The sequence below is a fragment of the Alligator sinensis genome, unplaced genomic scaffold (genome assembly GCF_000455745.1).
Source record: "Alligator sinensis unplaced genomic scaffold, ASM45574v1 scaffold83_1, whole genome shotgun sequence".
Classification (NCBI taxonomy): Eukaryota; Metazoa; Chordata; order Crocodylia; family Alligatoridae; genus Alligator; species Alligator sinensis.
The window spans coordinates 2,486,434-2,498,236 of record NW_005842043.1 but is presented as its reverse complement, the minus strand read 5'-3'; the positions used below and the strand labels follow the sequence as shown (position 1 = coordinate 2,498,236).

The following is an 11,803-nucleotide window of genomic DNA, read 5'->3' as shown; positions in this document are numbered from 1 at the left end:
AGCAGGAATCTCTATGTTTTAGTCCCAGCCAGAGCACTGGCATGCTCCAGTCCAAATCCCTAGCCTTGATTGCAGCCAACACATAGTGCTTCTTGGGAAGTAGAGAAAATCCCGTGACACATGTAGCAATGAGAGGGGGAAACAATTTCTTCCTGGCCCCATGTGCAGAAGTGTGAGAAATATCCATAATAAAGTATAGGCATAGATACTGGTAAATCATCCCTGACTAGTGCATATCCAGCCTCTTCTTGAACACCTCCTAATGATGGAGATTCTACAACCTCCCTAGGCATTGTGTTCCACTGCCTCACTGTTAGAACAGTGACACAGTTTTTCCTGATATCCAATCCAAATTTATTTTGCTGCAACTTCAAGCCATTGAAGTTGCAGCTGGAGAGAAAAGGCATTTTCCCTCATCTTTATAGTAACCCTTCAGATATCTGAAGCTATCATGTCCCCTCTGAAATGCTTTTTTGGTAAGCTGAATATGCCTGTTTCCTTCAATCTCACCTCTTTGTGCTTGCCTTCCCAAGTCATAGATTTCATAGACATTAGGACTGGAAGGGACCTCGGAAGATCATCGAGTCCAGCCCCCTGCCCAAAGGGCAGGAAGTCAGCTGGGGTCATAGGATCCCAGCAAGATAAGCATCCAGTTTGCTCTTGAAAAGTCCCTTATCACTTTTGTCTCCAGCCTCTGACTTCTCCATGTCCTTTTTAAAATGTGGAGCCCAAAGCTGTACACACTACTCCGAGTGAGTGAGGCCTAACCAGTGTTGAGTAAAGAGGTGCTATCACCTCTTGTGTTTTGTATCTACTTCTTTTGATGCAGCCCAAAACTACATTCACTTCTTGTAGAGCTGCATCACACTACAGACTTATACTTAATATGTGATCCACCAAGACTTCTAGCTCCCTTTCCATAGTGCTGCCATCCAGCCAGGTATTGCCTAATTTGTATTTATGTTAATTGTTACTTCCGAGGTGTAACACCTTGCATTTTTCAGCATTGAACTTTATCCTGTTAACTCCAGCCCAACTTTCCAGTCTGAATCCTTCTGAATTGTGCTCCTGTCCTCCAGTGTCCTTAGTCCTTCCTGATTTCTTGTCATGTGCAAATTTGCTTAAGAAGCTTTCTGTGCCAGCATCCAGATTGTCTTTAAAGGTTCTGAACAGCACTGGGCCCAGGACAGATCCCTGTTGGACTCTACTCAGAACCTTCTGCTCTCCCGACATGGATCCATTTATAATTACCCTTTGCTTGTGGTATTGAGCCAGTTTTTTTATCCACCTTGCAGTAGTTTTGGCTAGCACATATTTCTCCCATTTATGTGAAGGTCATGTGGAACTTTGTCAAAAACGCTGCTGATATCTAGATACCCTATATCCATAGCATTCCCTTCAGTCATCCAGTTGGTTACCTGGTCAGATTTGTTTGGCACAGTTAGTTCTTTGTAATATGTTAGCTGCTCATGATCAGCCTTTCTTTCAGATGCTTGCAAATAGACTTCCTTATGATATGCGCCAGTAACTTTCCAGGTATTGATGTGAGGCTAACTTGTCTGTAGTTCCCCGAGTCATCCTTTTGTACCCTTTTATTTTAGAGGGCACTATGTTGGCCATTTTCCAGTCCTCTGGTACTTGGCCTGTCTCTTGTGACTTCATAAACATTATTGCTAAGGGCTCTGCGATCTCCTCTGCCAGTTTCTTCAGTACCCTGGGATGAAGTTCATCAGGCCCTGCTGACTTGAGTTCATTCAGATCCATCAGAACCTCTCTGACAGTGTCTTGTTATCTCATCCCTCAGCATGTTCACTTCCTTATCCAAATAATGTTTACCTGTCTGGTTGCAGCCTAATTTTTTTGTGAATATTGAGGCAAAAGTAATTATTAAACAGCTCTGCTTTTGCATCTATTAAGAGTTCTCCCTAGTTACTTAGTAGTGGACCCACAGCTTCCTTGGTCTTACTTTTCTGGATAAAAACATTTTAGAATCGCTTTTTGTTGTCCTTAACTTGCCTCTCCAAGTGATGTTCTTCTTCTTTTTTTTAGCCTTTGCCTTCCTAATTTTGTCCTTTCAGGTTCTTGCTGTTTCCTGGTATGTTTCCTTGGTGACCTGCCCATCTTTCCATTGCCTGTATGCTTTCTATTTGCATTTGAGGCATGCACCTTGTACAGCCCCAGTGGTCTTTTGCTATTCTTGTGCTTCGATCGTGATGAAATAGCTTCTTGTTGGGCTTCCAATACTGTGCCCTTCAGAAGTCCCAGCCCTCCTGGGTGCTTTTAGTCTCTCCCCCTGTGGAACCATATCTACTATCTCCTTAAATTTGTTGAAATGTACCTTTCTGAAATCCAGTGTATTTATTCTGCTGATCTTATGCTTTCCCAGGATGAGGATCGTAAATTCTGTTGTGATCACTTCCTCCCAAGCTTCCTATTACCTTCACATCCTCCACCAGTTCTTTCCTACTGTTCAAAACATGATCCAAGATAGATGATCCCCTAGTATCCTGTACCTTCTGGAACCAAAAGTTGTCCTCCATAGAAGTTAGGAACTTACTCAATTTTTTGTTTGGCTGTGTAATTCTCCCAAGAGATAGCTGGAAAACTGAAGTCTCCCATCAGCACCATTTTATAACTTTTGGATTATTTTGTCACCTCCTTGAAGAGTGCTGTACCTCTTTTCCATGATTTTGTAGTCTATAATAAATCCCCACCATTATATCATTGCTGTATCTGTCACCCTTTCTTTTCACCCAAATACATTCTTATCCTGCTACTTTCTTCTTCCTGAATCGGTGATCACATATGTATATTCTTGGACATACCTTGTCCTTCTGAAATAGTGTATAGCTCTCAGTGTTGACATTCCAGTCATAATCGTTGTTCCACCAGGTTTTTGTGATACCGGTCAGATCATAGTTCCTTTCATAGGCTGCGACTTCCAGCTCATCTCATTCATCTTGCATTTGTATACATACCAAATATATTTTGCATTCTGATCTACTCATTTCCCTTTTGCATCACATGTTGCTGTCCTGTTGCTCTCTGGCTCTTTCCCACAGTTGAACTGCTTCTTCCAGTTCTTTCCCCTCCAGGTTGTTTGTTTTTTGTTCCTGGGTGATTTTGTTTGCCATCCCTTTTGGAACCTATTTGAGAGTCCTCCTTCCTAAATTGGCCAGGCAACATCTGATTAGATTAATCTCATCTCTTGCGAGCAGTCCTCCTCTCCAGAACATCAGTACATTGTCAAAGAATACAAAGCCTTCAGGCTATGGTGAGGGGTGGGGGGAGAGCTGAAGCCACCCCCAAAATTGCCGTAGTCCCCCTCCAACCCCCTTCCAGCGCTGCTGCTGCCTGCCCCGAGTGCAGCCCGACCCAGCCCTTGCTGAGAAGAGCCTGGCGCAGCTCTGGCCCCACCCCGCAGCAGCAGCCACCCTGCCCCACACACATCCAGGGGCACGTGCCCCCCATACCCTCTTGAGATGCACACAGTGGCAGGAGCTATGCCCTCTGGACAAGCTGCAGCTCCATCCCGCAGCCCGCCCTGCCTTGGCTGGGCAGCGCCTCCCCCTTCCCCAGCCCCACTCCGTCCCTCACTGCAGGGGTCTCAATCTGCCCCCTGCCATGGCCCTTTCCTTCCCCCTTCCCTTCCACCACAACAGACTTACCAACTGGATGCAGCTCTCCAAGCTGCTGAGCTGCACTTGTGGCCCCATGCATGCTGCGGCTGCGTGCATGCATGGGGCATTTATTGGCCACATTATCAGCCACATCAGGCAAAAAAAAAATAATTTCTAATATAGTCGATTTTCTTTATATCAGTAATGATTCAATATCGGATTGATGTATTGGTGCACCTTTAAATAGAATTTCTCCAGGAAAGGGCACAAGGGCAGGGTGGATAAAAATCAACGATTTAAAAAAAAAAAAAAAAAAAAAAATTTTTTTTTTTTTCAGTTAATCGTATTTTAGATTTTTTTAAGATGCTTTAAAAAAAATTATAGATCGTATATGATTAGAAGTTATAATCCCTAGTCCATGATGACAATCTTTGAGCTTTAACACATCTTAAATGAAAACTATTTGAGACAATATATTCATGTAACCTTTTTAGGAAAGTTCTATAAATAGGTCACAACATACCATGGACTATATTAGGGGCCCAATTTTATGGAATTCGCAGTGGTTCCTCTATAGATTAGTAAAGATTAAAGAAAGCCTCTCTACCCAGTGGGACTTAGTGCTCAGTCTAGAAGATTCCATTAAGCATCTCTGTGATGCTTAGTTTCAGTTCTCAAACTTTGGATTTGTGTCTCCAGAGGTACTATCCTTGTTAACAGCAGTATATGAAGGTGAGAGATAACAGACATGATTACCTATCCATCAGCCCTCTTTTCTGCAAGTTTGTGTACACAGAGTGAAGCCCTTACTTTTCTCTGAAAGTGCAAAGTTTCAAGAAGGTTATTCGGGTGGAGTAGATCTGGGCAAGGAGGAGGAGTCTGGAGATAAATATAAGGGGGAGGGGCAGTGGAAACAAAAGAGAAACATTTTGAGCAGAATATTCTAGAAGTCTTAAAGGATAAGGTTCTGAGTATAGCTTCTCCACTGATTTGAAATCTAGTGAGGGAATGGTATGGTAGAAGGGAAGCGGACTTGCCAGGCAATGGAAGACAAGAAATCAAAGATGAGAAGTAATCTAAAAGAAAGTGAAGAAAGCCCCCAAGCTAGTAACTTATTGCTGCAGTGCTCATTTGATGTCCTCCTAATACAGCATGGCAAAAATATCCCCCAAGTATCCATAATTAATCTAGTGAATTGGAGATTAGTTCACCTACCAGTGACTTCAAAGTATCTGTTTCAATTAGCTTTGCTAAATAAAATAACCAAATCATAATTCAGTTTTCTGATGTAGCTGCAAAATTAATCTAAAAAATATAAAAATAAATCCCTGCTTTAAAATGTATAGTGTGTACCTTCTAAAAATGAAACCTACATCTATCTGAGAGTTGTAAATGCTACGCATTAAAGCTATATCAGACAACAAGAATGCATTTTTTGTAGAAAACAATGATTAAATCAAGTCTTCCTGACCAGTGATTTTAAATCATGGTTTGAAGCATGATCAATCGATTTGATTTAAATCAAATCCACCCTGAACAAGGGGATGAGATGGTTGTACAGTTCTTGAGTCTGGGTGGGGTAGGGGAGAGCAAAAAAGGGGACAGGCCTTTGGAGAAAGACAGGAGTTCCTGAGTGTGAGATCAAATAAGACTGAAGGAAACTAGCTGCAAGAGAGAGAAACTCCATGGGATGCTGGATACCCTTGACCTAGAGCAAGGATCAGCAACATTTTATGGTGGCAAGCCATATGGTGGCTGTTGTATCTTATACCTGGTTATGATACAGCACAGGAAAGCTCCAGACTACAGTACAGTGTGGTGCAGGCTGGATCCAGACCACAGGCCATTGGTTGCTGACCCCTGGCCTAGAGGACTGTGAACCAATTTAAAAAAAGAAATGTTCATGCGCACGTACACATACACACATTTGATTGGACAGGGAATTGAAGCAGGGAATGGCATGTAGATGGATGTTAACTAGGTCTGAGTACCATTGGTGGTATGTACAGTAAAGGCTACTTGTTTTAGAAATACTTCTTTCAAAGCCTGTGTTTGGTTTACTGGTCATTTCAGCTATTAACCCTTGAAGTAAACAGTGTCTACAAAGCAGAAGCTCTGGGAAAGGTTTTGCTTAGGCAAGAGAGTCTGAGTCTCAGGGCCTGGGCCAGTGATTGGCAGTGTTTTTGGGCAGAGTGCCAAAAGCACCTGCAACCTTAATTTGTAAGAGGTTGCATATCAGGGGTGGATGGTAGGGGAGCCGCAAGGCGCTTGATTTTTGTTGTGGCAGCGTAGCCCTGATCCCTTCCCCACTGAATGCCTTTGCATGCTATGCCCTGGCACCTGTGCTGAGGGTTGCCTACCCCTGGCCTAGGCAGTTAGATCGAAGGGCTTTGCTTTCAGAAGGATGTTTTATACAAGGAATTTGTACCCAAGGTTGTATCTAAGAAGTTAAGGTAACGTCTGGATGCGGTTCAGACACACAAATGCTTAAGAGCACATGAATCTAGTATGTGGAACCCAAACACAGCAGCCTTGTGAGCATCTAGCAGAGAGAGCTTGATTAGGGCTGTGACAACAGTTTCATTTAAAACTCAATTTTCATTGTAAAAGTAATCCACTCTGGCTTTCTGTAGCAGGTTGCCACCTCAGAGCCTTTTCAGCCAGGCTTTTGCCCCTTCCCAGAGCGTTTCTTAAGCCTCAGTAATATGCTATCTTTAAACCTGCTGACTCCTGTGGCTTAGAGCATCTCTCAGCATGCCTCAGTAGTACTGAATCTTTTGACAAAATTAAGCAAATAAATGAAAAACCTTACTGTCCTGACTACTAAGAGTGGTCTGTTGTGGCTTCAGCCTTCCTACCACAGGCTTGCTCTCCTTGTAGCCATGAGGTCTCTGTTCTCTCTCTGGTTCTGCCTGCTCAGGTTTTTGATTCCCAGCAAGCCACGTCTACATTAGCCTTCCCACTGAAAACCATCTGCCAGGCTAGCTGCCTTCTCTTCAGGGGGGCAGGCCACTCTTACACATTCTCCATTTGTTGCTGGCTTACAGCATGTACCTCAAAATAACTTGTGTGCATTTTTGCTCCCAACATCATCACCCACTGCACGTATTCTGAACTAAGACTTAACTGCCAGTTCTGCTGATGATGCCTGAGGCAGAACAAGGCATCACTTGCCTGTCCGTTGATACAGTATAATTGCTCTGTGTTGTTAAGTAAAAAAAGTGGTTTTATCAGTAAATTTACTAAGCAATGCTTAGATATTTTTCTGGTAGCTTAATTGATAATGTTGTTTAGTGTTTGGGAAATGCAGCCTGTTGTTTCATTTGGGTTAAATTGACTCTTACTAATTGGATAGTGCAGTAGTTAGACTGTTTAACAAACCATCACTATTTAAGCAGAACAGTGTAATGAGTGAATATAGCAACTGTTTCTGTCTGCCCAAACACCTGTCAGTAGAGGATCGTGCCTTTGAAATGCACAGTAATTCATTCCATTAATAATGTCACTTTTACTGATTGATTTTTCTTTTTTCTATCTTGCAGGCTGTTCTGGAGACTATTAGGAATTTGATGAACACAGATTGTGTGGTTCCTCATTGGCTGCATGATATTATCCTAGGATATGGAGACCCAAGCAGTGCTCATTATTCAAAAATGCCAAATCAGATTGCATCTCTGGATTTTAATGACACATTTCTCTCCATTGATCATTTAAAGGCTAGTTTTCCTGGCTATAATATTAAAGTAACAGTTGACAATCCAGCTCTGCAGATACCGCCTTTCAGGTGACACATTTGGTTTCAGAGACGGTCTTTAACAGCTTGTTCTTTAGTGCATTTGTCAAAACTAATCAATGAAATTGGTCCTATAAAACTAAAGTATAATCAGCTTAGTTCGATGAATGAAGTATACTCTTTTGTCCAAGAAGTTTCTACCAGTATTGTAATGTATGTGTTACAGTGGAAAATATAGGCCATAATGAAGGTTAGGAGAATCCATTTAAATGTATATGAAAATGTTGTCCCTGACAGAAGTAGATGCTAGTCCACAAATGATAAGAGCCTGAATAGTTGGGGCTATAATCAAGTATATACGCAGTTTGTGTGTGTGTGCAAATGCAGGTGTGCACATGTGGGGCTGTTGTATGGATATATATATATATATATATATAATATATGCTTTTTGGTGTGCATATACTATATACACATCAATGTTTGTTATATATAAAGTAGCATCTACTTCTAGCTGGCTTGCAGCTTGGTTACCAGGAATTAGTTAATTTTCTTATATGGTATGGCTAAAGTAATTTAATGAATCTTGGGTTTGAAGAAACTTTTCATAGTGAATGAGACAAGAAGCCAAAAACCAAAAAGGCAGGGGTAGCTGAAATCCTAGAATGTATTGTAAAAAATAAAATAAATAAATAAAATAAGTAAAAGGATATACCTGACCGAAGCTGATAATGGTTCTTCACTTTTTCATCCTTCACCACTGGATAGCAGTGATGAACTTATGAGACTTAAGAGTTCCAAAGGTCTCCTCTGGAGTCTCAGGCACTGGACCTCAGGCTCCCTAGACCTTGCCAGGTAGACCAGTGAGGAGGCAAGTGGGTGAACTATGGGAATCCTGCCTGTTCCCTCAGAAGTTCATCAAAATAGAACCATTTCTGTGAGGGACAAAATTATGATGAAAAGATACTGGAAATTTTTCAGTCTATTCTGGTCATGGTACAAGTGAGAGAAATGATCTGTTTAAGGACATTTCATAGTGAGTGTGTAACTTGGAAGAAGGCACCAATGCTACATCATAATCACTACCCTGATAGTGCCTATGGACACCATTGTGCAAGACATTGGACACATACAACAAATAAATAGTCCATGGCTCAAAGAACTGAAGTATAAAATAAGAAGCAAAGTTGTGGAAAGGGGATCAGGTGCTCTGGTATAACACAGAGATGATCTGTTTGGGAGAAGCTAGTATATACAACTACGGAGTGATGTGCAGGATGAATATGTAGGTTCCTCCCAGTAAATTTCAGGATGTTTTGAAACTTTTGTTTTAATAGGAAACAACTGTTAAATATTTCTGGTCCTTAATAGATTAAATTCATGGCTAGTTACAGATGTATTCTTCATGCAGAGAGAGGCTAAAGTCATATTATTTTATCACAGATGTCACATTTGATTTGGATACCCCTTGCCACAAAAAAGAAATCTTTCATTTTAATTTTATTTTCCCCTATTAAATTTACTAAAGGATACTTAGTGATGTGATATAACCTTCTCTGTGTGATCTTATAATGCGATATGAAATAGATTTGGAAATACAGGAGTCTTTGGATCCTGAGGTCATAAAAAATGATAGAGATGATCTGAAAAGGGAATATGTAAAATTGGTGTTGCATTCGCACTTTTAGCGCAAACAGGATAGCCACTGCTACTTCTCTCTGTATAGTGGTAGTTACTTTCTGTCATAATTTGATTCCATCTACCTCCCTCCTAATTTCCCTTTTTCCTTTCTGTTGCCCTTGTCATTCCAAACTCACCTTCCTGTTTTGTAGTCTTCCTTCTTGAACTCTGTCAGCGGTGTCACCCCCTACCCCATGGGCCGGATCCAAGGCTGTAACTTTCCCACAGCAGCTGATAAACATCCCCAGCGGGACTCTGTGTCCTGGATTTTGGTGGTGTGCCCCCTCCCTGTGTTTCGTGCTCTCAAATTCTTGGCACCTTTGGGTGCCTTGTGGGACAGACTACACTGCTTTGCAGGCTCCCCACAGGCCATAAGTTTGACACCCATGCTCTACCTTATCCCATCCATGATGTCCAGAACACTCATTTGCCAAATATACTGCTTTGTCTTTAATCTTGTCTATGTTGTGCCTTAAAGCCAACATCTTCAGGCAGTCCTTTATATTCTTTTCTTCATCATTAATTTGCACCTTATCTCTCCTGAATTGTTTTCCTATCTTCAGGGTTAGAGTGACATACCAATTTATGTCATTCTAGAGACATTTAATACAATTTTTCAAAGACAAATTATATTTCTTTGTGAAGGAGTTGAAGCATATATCACAAACATATGTTTCAGGATAACTTTCCCAGTAAGAGGCAGCAAAGGAAAGAAGAGGAAAGAGGAGGATGGAAATGAAGAGAAAACTGAAGAAGCTAAAACCTTAATTATTGAACCTCATATTATTCCTAACAGGGGACCATATCCATATAATCAGCCAAAACGGTAATAGTCTTGTAATTTTGCCTGCACTAACATGGGGAACAATCCATAACTGAGTTATAATTTTCATTTGGTTATGCAGTTATAGTCTTTCTTTTACATACAGAAGAAATGTTTCTATTTCACATATAAACTAAATGTTTAGAGTGAAGATTTAGTGTAACAGTATTTACTGAATAAAACTACAACTAGGCAGTATCAAAGTATGATGAAAATATGGGTCCTGATATTTGGCCATATACAGTGTTGAAAAGTCAGTTTAGCATTATGTGCTCCTGCGCAATATTGATGTTTAACTAAAATGTTTATTGTAAATGGTAAACTAGTAAGCTATGAACAAAAGGTTAATCAACATTTTTAACATTACATAGAATGTTTATTTCTTTTACATAAACAAATAAGACTGAAGGATAAGAAAATTCACCTGAAAAGGCCTAGAGACCATTAAAAGTTGTATATGTAGTTGGTAGTATTGTACCTGTCCCTAGTCACAACCCCTACAGGGACATGCATGCAAGGTTTCTTGCATCTAGGTAGAAGAAAACAGATCTAGGCTCAGGTGAAGGCTTAGGAAGAAACATCACTTCTAAGGCTACTGACAGATCTTTAATTTAAAGGTATGGTGGGATCGAGTCCACAATCCCAACAATTATGCCTGCTGCCATGCCACAAATAAATGGCAGGATGTGTGATTTTGAGATTGGGGATCAGATCCCAATCACGTTGTGCTTGCTGGTGCAGGGAAATCATGTCTCACTGGGTTTCAGACAGTCACCTCATTTTCAGCTATCTCTGGGACCACACCTTGACTCAAACAGGTCCCCTGTGTGGTCTCTGGAGCTGGATAACGGTCAGGTAATCCTGAGCAGGATCAGGACCATACCAGGGCTCTGATGATCAGTTGATTGTTGGCTTGGACCACACCAGGGATAATTGAAGACCCTGGTGTGTTCCTAACCCTGCTGCACATTCAGTTTAAGGCCCAATGAAAACCAGATGGTCTGACCTGGTAATGGAAAAATTACATTTTTTGTGTAATATTTTTGTGGCTGGTTTCCCTTTTGATGGTGCCATTAATTCCCTGAACAGGTGGCTTGGTTACTTCTAAAGATGGATTAACAGACTAATTATGTCTTAAGTGTAATGCCTGCCAGGGACCTAACACAGCAGGCCTGAGGAGGGAGATATCATAAGGAGACAGAAGCCACCTGGGAGAAAACACTAATTTGGAGAGAGTTGGGTCGCTTTGAAGAAAAGAGTTGTGGCATTTTTTCTTTGTTAATAAAGCCAGCCCCAGGAAAAGGCACTGGAACCGAGCAGTTCTAGAACATGATTTTACCTGCAGCTTGGTATATTATTCCTCCAGTTTACAAGCACAAACAATTGTCGCTAACAAATTGGATGTTTCACACTTTTAAAAATTGTATTCTGGGGTGGGGATTTGTAATAATTCATTTACGTTGTTTCTTGCCTTCAAACATTAATTTGCTGAAATAAACAACTATAGTACTCTAGTACAGCAATTTACCTTACCTTTATGATTTATCCATTGTACTTCCTGATACGCTTAGAGCACTTAATGATTAAAGACTGATGTAGTAAAGTGCTTGGTATACACTGAATTTTAAGTGTGGGAGTAGTCTCATTGACTTCAAAAGGACTTACTCATGTTTAATTTTAAACTACAACTTCATCTGTTTTGACTGGGCTAATACAACTGGGAGAGTATGGTAAAAACATTTTAAGTCATAAGTTTGAACATGTCTTCTTTACATAGTTGGAAGACTGAGCCAATTGGCATAAATAATCAGAGGATAGATGTTCTTGGAGGAATATATAGCATTTTCATTTAAACGTAACTTGTTATCTTTTGTAATATGAATTATTTTGCATTATTATTCTGCGTCTTTATGATATGTATTTTGTTTCGCTACAGAAACACTATTCCAT

General features: G+C 40.7%; 1 protein-coding gene across 1 annotated transcript in view; it reads left to right on the top strand.

The window, feature by feature from the left end:
- AQR (aquarius intron-binding spliceosomal factor) overlaps positions 1-11,803 on the top strand; it is a gene marked incomplete at its 5' end in the record, with an annotated part of 88,200 nt that overhangs the window by 39,856 nt on the left and 36,541 nt on the right. The window contains 3 exon segments of the mRNA XM_025203079.1: positions 7,163-7,404; positions 9,710-9,856; positions 11,790-11,797. Coding sequence (XP_025058864.1) covers positions 7,163-7,404; positions 9,710-9,856; positions 11,790-11,797 — 397 coding nt within the window.